The sequence below is a fragment of the Mobula hypostoma genome, chromosome 11 (genome assembly GCF_963921235.1).
Source record: "Mobula hypostoma chromosome 11, sMobHyp1.1, whole genome shotgun sequence".
NCBI classification, from domain to species: domain Eukaryota; kingdom Metazoa; phylum Chordata; class Chondrichthyes; order Myliobatiformes; family Myliobatidae; genus Mobula; species Mobula hypostoma.
Window position 1 is genome coordinate 39,638,525 of NC_086107.1, and position 16,583 is coordinate 39,655,107.

Here is a 16,583-nt window from a genome sequence, read left to right on the forward strand (position 1 = left end):
GCGGAAAACTCTAGAAACGTGTGTGAAGCGGCGTTAACATGTGGCGTAGGTAGTTTAACCTGCCAAAAGGAGACGGTGGAAAGAAACACGGGGTAGCTCAAGCTTTACTCATAGGGGTCTACTTCTTTCTAATCTGTTTCCCAGAATACGTTCAGTCTGCGTTTACTGAAGCTTTCGTTGATACAGGTGACCTCTGATTATGGGAGTGGAAGCTTTGGTTATGGTGGTGGAGAATATTGGGCGAGGAATAACACGTTCACTCCTATCTTATAAAGGATCCAACATTTCAGTCGAGTTTACATACATATACTTAAATGAATACTAAATCTTATTTCGTGCTAATTTCCGGCCAGCCTTTCAAAATGGTGTGACTGACTTAGTTCAACTCTGGAGAAAGTACTGGTTCACTCTGGCGTTACCATAAGAAAGTCTAAACATAATGTCTTTTAAAACCACAACCCATGAAAAGATCAACATAACGTACAGATAAATAACCATTCCCCTCACTTACTGCACAGATCTAGCGTTGCAGTGCACCAGTCGCGGAAGGCGGTTGGCATTAAGTGTCACACCGGTGTGGAATTTCTCCGGAACAACTCCCAGCGCGCTCCCGGCGAATGAAAGCGCCCTGCGTCGTAGCAACAGGGAGCAGGAACCTAGCAACACGGATTGCAACACAGTAACATCGTCTGGAACACAACAACTGGAGTTCACAGTACAGGCTGCCGCTCGAATAGGGTCTAAACGAAAAGCAAACGTGTAGGGCTGGATCGTCACCACTACCAGGCTTTCGATGGCGTGCAGAGTGGAGACTGTTGTTTACGCGTAAAACATACTAACAAATCAAAAGGGATTGCAAGATTATTCCACATTTCCAGTACGATTTGCAGCTTTAAAAAATTTTTACTAATTTGACTCTGGTAAATTTTTTTCTGAAAATTCCTGGTAGAGCTGTGTCGTGAGACTCCACTTAGTGAAATAGGAAATAATGTTTCATTGATATTCAAGGATCTCTGCGAAGTCTTTCAGACACGTTATTTGGTACTGTATTTAATGACTTTAAAACGATATTGCGCTGTTCATATTTGTTGTTTGTATTTGACCAAAGTTCTTTGTTTTATATGGAAGCGGCGCGATGCCGTCAGTTTACCCCTTTGCAACACTCGACGGTTTTCCGACTTTGTTCGGACATGTTAGGGATACAAATATCATCTTCGTTGTTGACACATCGCAAAGCATGCAAGCCTACCTTAGTGCCACGAAGTTTCATCTGAAGGAAGCGCTTTTGGCTAAGGCCTACACACTCGCCAGTCGCTTTAACATTGTGGAATTTTCCAATAAGGTAGAGTTTACATATCCTATAATTTATACATATTTTCAAAATGGAACGTTTCGCTGGTAAATAATTATGCATTGTATTCCTAGTTATATTTATTAATTGAAATTGTATTAATAGGTTTATATGTAGAATACTCAATCTGTATGATTTGAGTTGACATTGCAATTGTGATACATTATTTCTGGTAAATTATCAGGATTATTGGATCTTGAATAATGATTGCTATTCTAATATCCATTCCAATACATATTTATACTTACTTACAGGTATACTATCAGTGAAGCTAGAATATAAGAACAGGGAAGTTATGCTGAATATTTATAAGACACTGCTGTGGCCTCAATAGGAGTATTGTCTTCAATTCTGATTGCCACATTGCAGGAAGAATAGGTGGGAATTAGAGGTAGACCAGAGCAGGAAAAAAATATCAGAATGATTTCTGGGATGAAGCAAGGATAGTGATACTGGCACTCTCTCTATGAAAGAAATATATATAGACTGACAAACACGAATGGCACAAGAAGACAAACTGTTCAAATAAGATTAATACTGAGAACATGAGTTGTAAAGAGTTGAAAGGTTTTAGAATTAGTTCAGAGTAGATCTGAAGGAACCACACCTGAAGGAGCCTGATGATCAAAGGGTAAGAACTATTCCTGAACATGGTGGTGTGGGACCTAAGGCTTCTGTACCCCCCCCCCGCTCCCGCTTGAACGTAGTAACGAGAAGCTGACGAGGGCCTGGACAGACAGCCCGGGAGACTGTTCCTCTCGGTGGAGGTCAGAAATACAAAACTAAGAGTGACGTGAGGAACATTATCCTTTAAACGCAGTGTGGTTGTAACCTGTAATACACTATCTGCAAGGTTGGTGGAGGCAGGTTGCATTGTGAGGAAGCGGGATAACTATATGTTGGAGGAAAGGCTAAAGGGAAAGAGCTTGGAGGTGGAATGAGAACATCCTTGGGTAGGAAGCTGGTGCATTCATGATGGGCTGAATGGCCTCCCTCTGTGTTGTAACTATTGTATGATTCTAAAGATATCTAATGCTGTCTCCTTTCATGTAGGTATCCAAGTGGTGTGACCGTGTGGTAATATGTACTCCACAGACTGTTTCCAGTGCAATACAGTGGCTTCAGTTTCTCACCTGTGCATTGGGCAGGGATCTACTCAGTGCATTAACAGCTGCATTCAATGACCCATTATGCCAGGCTATCTACTTGGTGACAAATGGTCTACCTGACAATGCCTTAAAGGATATTTTGCACGTGCTACCATTCATATCCCGCGGTCGGCCAATACACACTTTCTACTTGTCTGAGAAATGGCTAGACAGTGAAACTCGAGAGTTCCTGCAGGGAATCAGCAGTGTCACCCAGGGAAGTGCTCATCTCATTAGGCTCAGCCACTGTGGAACAATCAAACAGGTAACCCATGGAAATTAAATAACTATGTAGAAAACATACCTGTCACACCGTTTTCAGATCAACTTACATGCATGAAATTTTAAATCCTTCAGGAATGTTTGCAAGTGTACAAAGTTCAGCTGTGACTAGCAAATCAGAGTTTGAATTACAGCAGTAGCATTAAATCTTAGAATAAATGTCTTTAAGAAAAATACAGAGCCTCAGCCTGTTTATTAACTGAAATCTCAAGGAAAATAAATTATATGCTGTGAATTATAGCATATTGAAAACTATAATATAAAGCAGGCTGCTGAGTGTTTTCAAAACTTAATTGGAAATAATTGTGCAATAAAAATGTAATAATCATTTAAATTTCTCTGGTAAATAACGGCATGCTGACTTTTTTGAATGGTGCAGTGGAAAATTCTCAGTATAATCCCTCCAAGGGTCGTACGATCTCCAACAGTCCAATACTTCAGGAGCTCTGCAAACTTCTAATTCCAATCTCTTGCACATGTTTCACCCCACCAGAAGTAACTCAGCATATTGCCTATTCCCTGGTATCTTGCTCACATTCACTGCTAAACCTACACAAAAGAAAGAAATTGAAGTAGCATTTGGCCGTTCAACCCCTGCCCCACTATTCAACAAGATCAAAACTAATCCTTAACTTCAACATAACTTTCCTGTCATAATCCCATATCTTTCATTCCACTAATAACCAATGACCTATCAAACTAAACATTTCTTAGGGTTAACCACACAGCAATCAGAGGGCCCAAAGGATCACTGGGGACCCGAGTCACCCCAACTACAAACTGTTCTAGCTGCTACCATCTGGGAAACAGTACCGCAGCATAAAAACCAGGACCAACAGGCTCCGGGACAGTTTTTTCCACCAGGCCATCAGACTGACTAATTCATGCTGAAACAATTGTATTTCTGTGTTACATTGTCCGTCCTGGTGTACATACTATTTATTATAAATTGCATATTGCACATTTAGATGGAGACATTATGTAAAGATTTTTACTCCTCATGTATGTGAAGGATGTCTGTCTGTTTCCAATGTTCACCACAGATGCACAGTCCAAACTCAACAAGTTTTAAACTTAATTCTATTTCAATACATTTACAATTGGGATTATGCTTGAGATAATTGTCTGTTATATTTTTCTTTGTGGCTTTACACCAATTATACACCAGTGTTATTAAAGGATAATGACGCATCAAGAACACTGAAATAAGTTTAAGTGAAAATAGTGAAATAGTTCACATTGTCAGAGGGATAAGAATCAGAAGACATAATAAGAGTGACAGAAGGGAATAATACAAAGAAAGCACAGCAGTACCTCTACTTTCTTAGATGTTTACAAAAATTTGACATGTCGTCTAAAACTTTGACAAGCTTCTATACGCGTGTGGTGGAGAGTATAGTGACTGATTGTATTATGGCCGGGTAAGGAAGCACCCATGTCCTTGAATGGAAAAGCCTACAACAAGTGTGGATATGTCCCAGTCCATCAGGGGTAAAGCCCTCCCCACCATTGAACACATCCACATGGAGTGTTTTCCCGGGAAAGCTCTGTCATCATTAAGGACCCCCCACCATCCAGGCCATGCTCTCTTCTCACTGCTGCCATCAGGGAAAAGGTACAGGAGCCCCAGGACCTGCAGTGCCAGGTTTAGGATCAGTTATTACCCCTCAACCATCAGGCTCTTGAACCAGTGGGGATAACTTCACTCAACTTCAGTTGCCCCATCACTGAACTGTTCCCTCAAGCTATAGATTCACTTTCAAGGATTTTTCATCTCATATTCTCAATATTTATTGCTTATTTATTTATTGATTGATTTTTCTTGTGTATTTGCACAATTTGTTGTCTTTTGCTCATTGTCTGTTTGTCTGTTCTGTTGGGTGCAGTCTTTCATTGATTCTATTCTGTTTTTTCTGTTTACTGTGAATGCCCACAAGAAAACGAATCTCAGGGTTGTGTATGGTGACACGTGTGTACTCTGATAGTAAATTTACTTTGTACTTTCATACTTTGCATGTTGACATTATCTAGATTGGAATACCATGGGTGGCTTTTAAAAAGAAACTGGACAGATACTTGAGGGAGGAAGAAAAATCCAAAAGATAGGGCTGGAGAATTGGACTAAAGTTTCAACTCATCAGTTGATAATTTTCAGCTGGAATCTTTCCTAGAATGTAAAAGTGACATCGCGGAAGCCTTCACACACAGGATGGTCTGTAATTAGAATGAGCTGCTAGAAATAGTGGTTGAAATGGTCACAATAGCAAGATTTAAAACCAGCCAGGTAAGTACTACATGGATAGGAGGTGTTGAGAGGGCTGTGGCCAAATACAGGCAAATAGGACTAGCTCATTGAACAGCACAGTTGGCATGGATGAGTTAGGCTGACGGGCCTCTTCCCATACTGTCTGACTCTAAATATTGTGAGGAAAATGTCTACTTTGTCAGAGAATCTAAAGATATAATTACTGTTGCACAGGTGATTCCTATTTATCCTGCAGACCACTCAATCTCTGGGCCTCTGTACTCGGATGTGATGTACTGCAGTGTCAAATCTCCACTGGATAAAAGTCCATTTATTGACTCCCGGGCAGGATGTTCCAACACAGAGAGTTTTCATATGCATCCAGTGAATGTGTACAGTCCGAGAGATTACACTAGGTGGGCTTTTTATCTGCATGTTTGATTAAAATATATGTATTCATTATCATAAAATGTTGATAATAATTGTAAAACTTACCAAACAATTCTACATCACTCCATATTTTGTAATGTTACATGGTGCATTAGGATCCAGAGCACAATTTGTTTAATGATTTATTTTGAGACAATATTATTAAAATATCCCTCTACTGCAATAAATAATGAAGAAAATTAATTTACCCTAATAATGATAATAATAATTTGATTGTTTTTAGTGGACTATTACATTATTGAAATGATTAATTGGATATTTAATAGAATGGTTCAATTAACAATACAGCATTAAGAACAAATTGCGGATGATTGCACAATGTTCAATCCCTTTCAGCAAATCCTTAAGCTATTTTCTCTTCAAATTACACCTTATGCTTTTCATCCATCTCTTTATTTTGATAGAGCTGGCTGGTGCATAGTGGCATCAGCGCCGGACTTCGGAGCAAAGGCTCCCGAGTTCGAACCCAGCTGGCTCCCCTGGCACACTTTCCATCCGTGCTGGTAAAAAAGAAATAGCCTGCTACAGAAACATCAACAGCAGAAAGTTGATGGCCTATGCTCTCTCGTGAGTTTAAAAGGCAATTCCCTTTTCCTTTATTTTGATTATGCCTTTGCTTCTGCCTCCATAATTTCCAGGAAAATTGCTTACAAAATGCTGGCAGTAAACTGACAGGACAACAATTGGGCATGGCCTGAGAAGTGGGAAGTAGCATTCAATAAAAGGAGTCCCATCATCTCACTTTGATATATAAATGCAGGCACATAAAGAGCACTCCATTCATACTCCTTGTTGTCCAGCTTTGAAATAGCAAAAACACACATAGTTGAGTCAGGAGATGAGCCACAATGCCACAGGATAGCCAGCTTCTGACCTGCCGTGGTAGTCACAGTATTTATGTAGCTAATCTCCTTGTCAATGATACCTGCAGAGACTCAATATATTCCAAGGGGAAGATTTTACTTAAGAAGCTCCAGGTCGAAGGAACTTGTGCTCCTTTTTAAAATGTTATTGTATATTCATGTTCATTGGCAACTTATCTTTTCACGGAGTTGCACTTTAGCGGTTTTACAAAATATTTTAACAAAATGTGAGGTCAGCACCACATTTCTCACGAACAACTAAGCAGTATGTATTGGCCTTGTCAGCGATGCCCTTCTCCTCTCGATGAATATAATTCATTTTGATTTAAAGTTTCACACTCTGAAAGCTGTATTTTACTTGTCAGATTCTTAACTTGTTAAACTTGTTATCCAGAGTACTTACTGGATATTAAGTATTTAGATAATCCTTCTACTAAATACAGGTTAGCCAGATGTAATTTACTTCTGTTGTACTAAATATTTCCTAGATTCATTAATATTTTAAATTAGGCCGAGGCTATATAGGTTTCGCTAGTTCTAAGCAGCTTTGACATTTTGATAATATTACTAAAAATGGGGACAAATGATTCACCAAGCTATCACAATTGCTGCTAATTCTAAAGCTTATGTTGCATCGTCCTCTCTGAATTACACCTTAAAATTTCATCCACTCTTTATATATGAATGTGTCTTCATTGCTGTCTGTCATTGCCTGGAGAATAAAGCTGTTTATGAAATACTATAATTCATTGTCACTTTCCAATTCCTCCTCTCTTCAAAGTATTATTAGTAAGCACTGTTTACTAAAATAAATTTAGAGTTTTCACTGTTACCTTTCGCAGAAGTATCTGCAAATATACTGACCCATGTGTGGGACCTCTTGGATCAAGTCACTTGGCTTTTGAAGTTGCTGTCCTTGCAAGGCAAGAGTCTGATGGATTCTTTTACCTGGGCACAATCAAGCAAGAGGTGGAGTGGAATTTTAGTTTTATCATTTATATTGACGTATGAATAATATCTACTAATTTTTCACAGTTCTGGCTGATTTCTTGTCATTGTTATTTACCAATAAGTGTCAAGTTCTAAACTTGTTATCATCCTTTACATGCTGTTTGATATTGATTTTTCAATATAACAATGATACCACTAAAATATTTGTAATCGCTTTTACAGGAGGAAATGCCATTGTGGTTGCAACCTATTGAAAATGGTGCAGCTTTGAAATAAATTGCTGAGTTCTGTTTTCCTAGCTGATGTGATAGTGTTGAAATATGCTGCCATTGATGCCACAAATGGTAGAAATGATCCTAGAGTCATAGGAGAGTCATTGAACACTACAGCACAGAAACAAGCCGTTTGGCCCATCGGCTCCATGCTGAGCCATTAATCTGCCTAGTCCCGTTGACCTGCACCCAGACCATATCCCTCCTTACCCCTCTCCTGCATGACTCTAGTAATATCTCTTAAATGCTGAAATCGAACCTGCATCCACTCTTGGACTGGCAGTTCATTCCTTGCCCTTACCACCCACTGAGTGAAGAAGTTTCCACTCGAGTTATCCCCTTAAATATTTCAGCTTTCACCTTTAACCTATGGCCTCTTGTTGTAGTCCCACACAACTTCAGTGGAAAAAGCCTGTTGCATTTACCCTATCTATAACTGTCATAATTTTATATACCTTTCAAATCTCCTATCAATCTTCTGCGTTCTAAGGGATTAAGTCCTAACTCAGGTCCTCAAGTCCCAGCAACATCCTTGTACATTTTCTCTGTACTCTTTCAATCTCATTTACATTGTTCCTATAGGTAGGTGAATAAAAATGCACAGAATGCTCCAAATTAGGCCTCACCACCCTCTTGGGGGTTCTCACTTTTTGTCTATCACTCCTTCTTTGTTTTTTTTCTGTTTTGTGAAGAGTGAGAATTTCAGATTGTATACTGTTTTCTGTACTAAATGGAACCATTAAACGAACATCTTTTACAATTTCAACATAACACCCCAACTCCTGTACTCAATATATTTGATTTATGAAAACCAATGTGCCAAAAGCTTTCTTTACGGCCCTACCTACTTGTGACCCCACTTTCAAGGAATTAACGATCTGTATTCCCCGAACCCTCTGTTCTACCACATTCCTCAGTGTCCTACCGCTCACCGTGTGATACCTACCCTGGTTGTCCTCCCAAAGTGCAACATCTTACACTTATCTGCCTTACATTCCACCTGCCATTTTTCAGCCTATTTTTCCAACTGGTCCAGATCTCACTGCAAGCTTTGATAGTCTTCCTTGCTGTCCCTATATCACCAATCCTAGTGTCCTAGTATCATCTGCAAATTTGTTGATCCAGTTTATCACATTATTGTCCAGATTGTTGATATAGATGACAAACAACAATGGACCCAGCACTGATCCCTGTAACACAACCATCCACTACCACTCCCTGGCTTCTCCCACAAAGCCACTAACCTCCACTTGAATGCCAAGCAACTGAACCTTCTTGACCAACCTCCCATGTGGGACCTTGTCAAAGGACTTGCTAAAGTCTATGTAGACGACATTTACTGACTTGCCTTCATCAAGTTTCCTGGTAATTTCTTCAAAAAAACATGATTAGACATGTGGTTAGACATGATGTATCACACACAAATCCATGCCGACTATCCCTCTTCCAATCCCTTAGAATACCTTCCAATAACTTTCCAACTACTGTTGGCGGGCTCACTGGCCTATAATTTCCTGGTTTATTCTTAGAGCGTTTCTTAAACAATGAAACAACATTATCTATCCTCCAGTCCTCCTGTGTCTCAACCATGGCTAAGGTTGTTTTAAATCTCTCTCCTAGGGTCCCTGCAATTTCTGCATTTGCCTCCCACAGGTCCTGAGGGAACACTTTGTCAGGCCCTGAGGATTTATCCACCCTAATTTGCCTCAAGACAGCAAACACCTCCTCCTCTGTAATCTGTATAGGGTCCATGAACTCGTTGCTGCTTTGCCTCACTTCTGTAGACTCTGTGTCTATCTCCCGAGTAAAAACAGATGCAAAAATTCCTTTTAATATCTCTCTCCACTCCACACATAGATTACTCTCTGATCTTATAGAGAACCAATTTTGTCCCTTCCTGTCCTTTTGCTCTTAATACAGTATATCTGTAGAAGAAGCCCTTAGGATTCTTCTTAACTTTACCTCATACTATCTTTTAGCCATCCTAATTTCCTTCTAAAGTGTTCTCTTGCCTTCCTTATACTCCTCAAGTACCTCATTTGTTTCTACCTGCCTGTCCGTGCTCTGCATCTCCTTCTTCTTCTTAAACAAGGTCTCCATATCTCTCGAAAATCAAGGCTCCTTAAACCAGTTATCCTTGCCTTTTATTTTGACAGGAACATACAAAGTCTGTACTCTCAAAATTTCACTTTTCAAGGCCTCCCACTTAACAAGTACACCTTTGCCAAAAAACAATCTGACCCAATCCAGACTTGCCAGATCCTTTCTGATACCATCGAAGTCAGCCGCCTTCTAATTTAAAATCTCTATCCAAGGACCAGACCTTTCCTTTTCCATAATCACCTTGAGACTAATGGCATTGTGATCACTAGATGCAATGTGTTCCCCTACACAAACGTCTGTCACCAGGCCAGTCTCATTCCCTAACAGCTGATCTAGTATCACACTGTCCCTAGTTGGGACTTCTACGTACTGATTAAGGAAATTTTCCTGTACTCATTTAACAAGCTTTTTTCCATCCAGGCTTTTTACAGTATGGGAGTCCCACTCAATCTGTGGAAAGTTAATGTCACCTACTATCACAACCTTATGTTTCTTGCAACAGTCTGGAATCTCCCTACAAATTTGCTTTTCTAAATCCTGCGGACTTCTGGGCAGTCTATACAGTAAAATACTCCCATTAAGGTAGTCATACCTTTCTTATTCCTAAATTCTACCCCTAAAGCCTCACTAGGTGAGTTCTCCAGTCTGCCCAGACTGTGTACTGTGGTGACATTTTCCCTGACCAGCAATGCCATCACTCCCCCTTTAATTTCTCACACTCTATCACATCAAAAGCAATGGAACCATGGAACAGTGAACTTCCGGTCCTGTCCCTCCTGCAACCTCATCTCACTAATGGCTATAATGTCATAATTCCACATGCTAATCCATGTCCTAAGCTCATCCACTGTTCCTACAGTGCTCCTTGCATTGCAATATACACAGCTTAGAACATTAGTCCAAGCATGCTCAACCTTTTGATTCCTGACTTTGTACGTTGGCTTAATAACATCTTTTTCCACAACCGCTCCATTATCTATTCTGGCACTCTGGTTCCCATCCCCCTACATCTCTAGCTTAAACTCCCTTGTGCAGCATTAGCAAACCTTCCCACTAGAATATTAGTCCTTTCCAGTTCAGGTGCAAACCATCTCTTCAGTACAGGTCCCTCCTGCATAATCTTCTTAGCCACTGGTTAAACTGTATGACCTTCCTATTTCTGGCCTCACTAGCATAAGGCACAGGTAACAATCTTGAGATCATAACCCTGGAGATCCTATCCTTTAACTTAGCACCTAACTCCCTGAACTCACTTTGCAGGACCTCATCACACCTCCTAGCCATGTTATTGGTACAAACCTGTACCATGACCTCTGGCTGCTCACCTTCCCACTTCAAAATGATGTGGACTCGATTGGAGATGTCCCTGACCCTGGCACCCAGGAGGCAACGTACCATATGGGAATCTCGTTCTCATCCACAGAAACCTCTTGTCTGTTGCCCTAACCAATGAAACTCCTTTCGCTACAGCTCACATCTTCTTCCCCTTCCCTTCTGAGGCAGACTCAGTCCCAGAGAACTGACCATTGTAATTTTCTTCTGCTAGTCCATCCCCCCAACACCCCCCCACAACATCCAAAGTAGTATATCTTTTGTTAAGGGGTACTCTGCACTGGCTACCTATCTCCTTTTCCCCTCCTGACGGTCACCCAGTTAGCTGTGTCCTGAACCTTGGGTGTAACTACCTCCCTGTATGTCTTGTTTATCAAACCCTCAGCCTCCCGAATGATCCAGAGTTCATCCGGTTCCAGCTCCAACTCCGTAGCTGGATGCACTTCTTGCAGGTGTAGTTGTCAGGGACACAGGGCGTCTCCCTGCCTTTCCACATCCCATATCTAAGTAACTTTGATCATGGAATGGTTGTTGGTGCCAGACAGGGTGGTTTGAATTTGAGTATCTCAGAAACTGCTGAACTCCTGGGAATTTTCATGCACAACAGTCACTAGTGTTTACAGAGAATGGTGTAAATAATAAAAAAAACATCCAATGAATGTCATTTCTGTGGGCGAAAATGCCTTGTTAATGAGAGAGGTTGGATGCGAATGGCCAGACTGGTTCAAGCTGACGGGAAGGCAACAGTAATTGAAATGACCATGTGTTACAACAATGGTGTGCAGAAGAACATTTCTGAATGGACAACGTGTCAAACCTTGAAGTGGGTGAGCTTAATGCCATTGGTGTTTATGGCACAGCTTTGACATAAGTTAGCCTAGTGCTAAACCCCAGCTCCAGAACCTACAAAATGCAAATCAGTGATCTTTTGTGATGTGAAGACATGATTGAAAGAAACATGGATTTGTGTGGAAATCTGAACCACATTATGGAGTCATATTAGTTCATAACATAATGTACAAATGGATTAAACCATGGACTGTTGAATATTATTATCCATAAAGAAGGTAATCAAACAAAATTCAACATAAAAATAAATACTGCAAAATAACTTATTTTCCCGTTGACAGATAAGGAAAGGAATATTCCTGATTGAGTTTGACAAATCTACAATGGATCGAGACGGGAACTGTCAAATCTCTGTGCAGGAGACTGCATTATATGACATTATTCAGTACAACGAAGGAATGAGGCATTCTGTGGTCCCTGGTGATTATGTATTAGCACCTTGGGAATCAGATGGAAACAGGTATGGTCCTGGGAAAGTGATAACTGGAATTGAGACCAGAGATCCTCTGCAAGGTATGATCTCCAATTTGAAAAATTACTAACATATATGACCGTTTTCCTTATTAAAGATATGTTGGTCCTTATTTTATCTTTGTTGTTCCATTTGAATCACAGATTTGGGGAAAAAAAATGAATGAGAGTGCAAATAGTCAGTTGGGTGATAGCAAATCTACACTACACTGAAGTTACTGAGATCTAGAGAAAATGTTGTTTAATTGTACATTAGCTGTCCTTTGGTTCAGTATTAATACATTGTAAAAATAATTTTTGTTCTTATACCATACTCTATCCGTTCTTCCTCCCCTACAATATACAGTATACCACTAAATGCTTATGGTTCAGTCGCTCTGATGCAAGTTCAAAGTAATTTGGGACTAACCTTGCATTCGCTTACTAAAGTGCCCCAAAATAGCATCACTATTTGAAGAGTTGAGTAGTGAATATCCAGTTTTGTTTCATTCTACTAGTTGTGAGAGTTGAATCATGATGGCTTCAAGAGTATGGAAGTAGGTCATTAGGTCCAATGAGCACGTGCTGTCCATTAAATATCTATTTTCACACTGATTATTCACTAGTCCCATTCTGATCTTCCCACATTAACTAACCCCCCCCACCCCCACCCCCAGATTCTGCCACTCACCCATGCTCCGGGGGAATATGCATTGTGCATTTAGTCTATCAACTGAAACATCTTTGACATGTGGGAAGGAATCACATCACCCAGCAGAAACCCATAGTCGTATAGAGATAGTACAAGTTCAACATTGACAGCACAGGGAGGTCAGGTCTCTGCTTCTACCACCAACATTAAGGGATGTCCACTTCTATTACTGTATGAAGTATTAAAGAAATCGGAATTACATACACTTTTGAATATTGTATTATAAGGATTATATATTCAAATTGTCTTCTATAGTAATAAACCTCACTGGTTACTATTGTGTCTTGTTTTTTTTTCTTTACCTATAATGGTAATTAAAGGTATTTGCCACTGAAAATACAGTATATATTTAGTGATTGCTTTGTTACATGGACTGATATTTGAAATTCAGTTATTTCATAGTTGGGAAACCCCCCGATCACATGTAACTGTAACTATGACGTTGTCCTGTACGTTTTCAGCTACATTTAAATTAACTGATAAAATTGACAACCAGATTGAAAGGCTTGACTTGCTGTTCTTCTAGTGGTATAATGTTTTCTGTTAAAATTAATCTTTCAAACTATAAAGTTCTTCTCCTTTATCTATTAAACAGCAATGGAAGATGATGAAATCTCTGTAAGGTTCTGGAATGGAAAAACTGTCAAGGTTTCCAAAAACATAGCCATGTGGATTCCACCTGCTATGTATGAAAGAGTTTTACAGGAGCTGTTAACTCCATTATTATCAAGGCACCAGCTAGCGGATGATGAATTAACTCCTTGCCGTGAGGTTTGTCTGCATAGGCCGCAAATTGAATCAGCTCACCAGTGCCACTATGAACCACCGTGCACCCAGTCCTGGTGTTTGGGTTTCCCTGGCCTGGACCCATGTAAGAGTTACTGGCATGGGTTCTATCATGGCTTCTATTATTTGTCAGTCCACCATCCATGTTACTGTTTCCCAGAAGTGATCCCTCCTGTGGCACGGTGGCCAGTAACTGCAAAATGTCCCAACTCAACAGCTTCTGATAAAGATGAACTAGACAAGAAGATTACTTTGCAGCTTCAGGAATTAGATATTCCAAACAAGAAACGTTCTGATGAAAACTTGCTGGCTTTACCTTCTTCCTCTTCATCATCTGAAGATTCTGATAGTTACCCGGAGACAACTGTTAGGAAACCTACTTTGCAAGATAAGGCAGTGAATACAGATTCTCTGTTGAAGAAGACAAAAATCAAAGTAAGAGACAGGCCTGAATGGAAGTACTGGAGCCAAAGTCACCAAGAGCTACATCGAAAGAAACCAGGTAAAGTTAAGGCCTTCTTACATTTGTCTGGGGACATGAGTTTTTTTGGACTTGTTTGGGTAAGTGGAGCTTTTACAAACTACCAGTTAAGTTACAACAGTAGAAGTGTTCCAATCAGTGATGTACTTGGTGAAGGAAACAGATTATGCATTTATGTTGTTGAAACTGCTTTTACTTTGACTCCTTTTGTTTATTTTTGAAAGCAATCGCTGTAAATTTGTTTTATCTAACACAGACATCCCACCTCTCCCAGAAGTTCCGGGAGTCTCCCGCATATGAATAGTGGCTCCCTGATGCCCGCAAATTATATACAATATCATGGAAATCAATTTTTTTGAGAGCGAGCGAGCGAGAGAGAGAGAGCGCGAGAGCAAGCAAGCAAGTGCGCGAGAGAGAAAGCAAGCGAGAGAGCAAGCAAGCGAGAGAGCAAGCAAGCGAGAGCGCGAGAGAGTGCTAGAGCAAGCAAGCGAGAGCGCAAGCAAGCGAGAGCAAGCAAGCGAGGGAGCAAGAGAGAAAGCAAGTGAGAATGCGCGAGCAAGAGAAAGAGAGAGCGCGAGAGAGAGTGCTAGAGCAAGCAAGAGCGCAAGAGAGAAAGCAAGAGAGAGCGCGAGATAGAAAGCAAGCGAGAGAGAGCGCAAGAGAGCGTGCAAGCAACCACGAGAGAGAGAGCACGCCATGGCAGAGTGTTCCAAAAAAAAGAAAATATAAAACGTACGTCAGCCCAGACTACACTAAAGTGTACCCCTGCCTAATAGGGGTCAAAATAATGACAGTGTTGCTCGCTGCACTGTTTGCAACAGTGACTTTTCTATTGTCCATGGTGGGTTAAGACTGTAAAAGACATGTTGAGGTGAGTTTAACAGGTGTCATTCATTCATTAGCATTGCTAATGTTATTTAAACTAGCTGGCTAGCTGCTGAGGAGCTACTCTACTGCAGACATCCCACCTCTCCCGGAAGTCTCCTACAAGTTGATGGTGGGATGTCTGCTAACATGCAATGACTTACAAACATGAGAAAATCTGCAGATGCTGGAAATGCAAAGCAACACACACAAAATGCTGGAGGAACTCAGCAGGTCAGGCAACATCAATGCAAAAGAGTAAACAGTGGACGTTTTGGGCTGAGACCCTTCAACGACTGTTAACTCTTTTACTAATGTTGCCTGGCCTGCTGAGTTCCTCCAACATTTTGTGTGTGTTGCAATGTTTTAAGTTTGCTTGTTGGTGTTCCCATTAAGACTCGATCTCGAACAACTAAACGATAGTGCAGTGTTCATTTGTTACATAAAGAAGTGTCATGAAAGTGGTGATAGAATAAAAGAATATGCAGGCAGACACACTTTTTTTAATAGATCAAGTATGTTTTGCATAGCTACAGGATCTCCCTTTATTTAATCTCCTAATGCAATTACACAGCTGCTGACAATAACAAACCCCAAGGCAGCTATAACATGCAATCTTTGTGCCTGCTCTTCTCAAAAATACCTGTGATGTCCCTTGTAATTAAATGTGGCCCTTGTGTATTTGTTCTGCTTTTTAAGGAGTTAATTTACAAATCATTAAAACATTCTTGATGAAGGTCTATTTATATGTTACTTCCTGTGGAAAGAAAACTTTATTCTGCATTTTATCCTCCAGGCTGCATTCAGCTTTGCTTTATTTACAATCCATGACATTAAGCTCATTCATTCAGCAGACTCCTGCATTTCTCATGATTAACGTACGTTCTACGTCTGAATCACTTAGTTGTATCATGAGAACTGTGAAGAGGAGAAGATCACAGAACAAATATAACACGATAAATCCTGCAGATGCTGGTAATCCAAAGTAACACACACAAAATGCAGGAGGAACTCAGCAGGTCAGGCAGCGTCGATGGAAATGAACAAACTGTCAACGTTTCAGACCGAGACCCTTCTTCAGGACTGGAAAGGAAGGGGGAAGACGCCAAAATAAAAAGGTGGAGGGAAGGGAAAGAGGATTGCTCGAAGGTGATATGTGAAGCCTGGCGGGTGGGAAGGGTAAAGGGCTGTAGAGGAAGGAATCTGATAGGGGAGGAGAGTGAAGCATAGGAAAGTGAAGGAGGAGGGGACCCTGTGGGAAGTGATAGGCGGGGAGAAGAAGTAAGAGGCCAGAGTGGGGAATAGAAGAAGAGGGAAGGGAATGGAAACTTTATTTTTTACCAGAAAGAGAAATCGATGTTCATGTCACCAGATTGGAGGCTACCCAGATGGAATATAAGATGCTGCTCCTCCACCCTGCGGGTGGTCTCATCGTTGGCGCAAG

General features: G+C 40.6%; 1 protein-coding gene and 1 long non-coding RNA gene across 2 annotated transcripts in view; one reads left to right on the forward strand and one right to left on the reverse strand.

Moving 5' to 3' along the window:
* Positions 1-579, reverse strand: part of LOC134353671 (uncharacterized) — a 34,359-nt gene extending 33,780 nt beyond the window's left edge. The window contains exon 1 of the long non-coding RNA XR_010019650.1: positions 512-579. This is a non-coding gene — a long non-coding RNA (uncharacterized LOC134353671). The remainder of the gene's footprint in view (positions 1-511) is intronic.
* Positions 580-671: 92 nt separating this feature from the next.
* The window catches only part of c11h11orf16 (chromosome 11 C11orf16 homolog), a 42,749-nt gene continuing 26,837 nt past the window's right edge, over positions 672-16,583 (forward strand). Inside the window, exons 1-6 of the mRNA XM_063063174.1 lie at positions 672-1,342; positions 2,405-2,764; positions 5,261-5,442; positions 7,182-7,308; positions 12,128-12,359; positions 13,604-14,296. Of these exons, the coding sequence (XP_062919244.1) occupies positions 1,136-1,342; positions 2,405-2,764; positions 5,261-5,442; positions 7,182-7,308; positions 12,128-12,359; positions 13,604-14,296 (1,801 nt within the window). The 5' untranslated portion in view covers positions 672-1,135. The remainder of the gene's footprint in view (positions 1,343-2,404; positions 2,765-5,260; positions 5,443-7,181; positions 7,309-12,127; positions 12,360-13,603; positions 14,297-16,583) is intronic.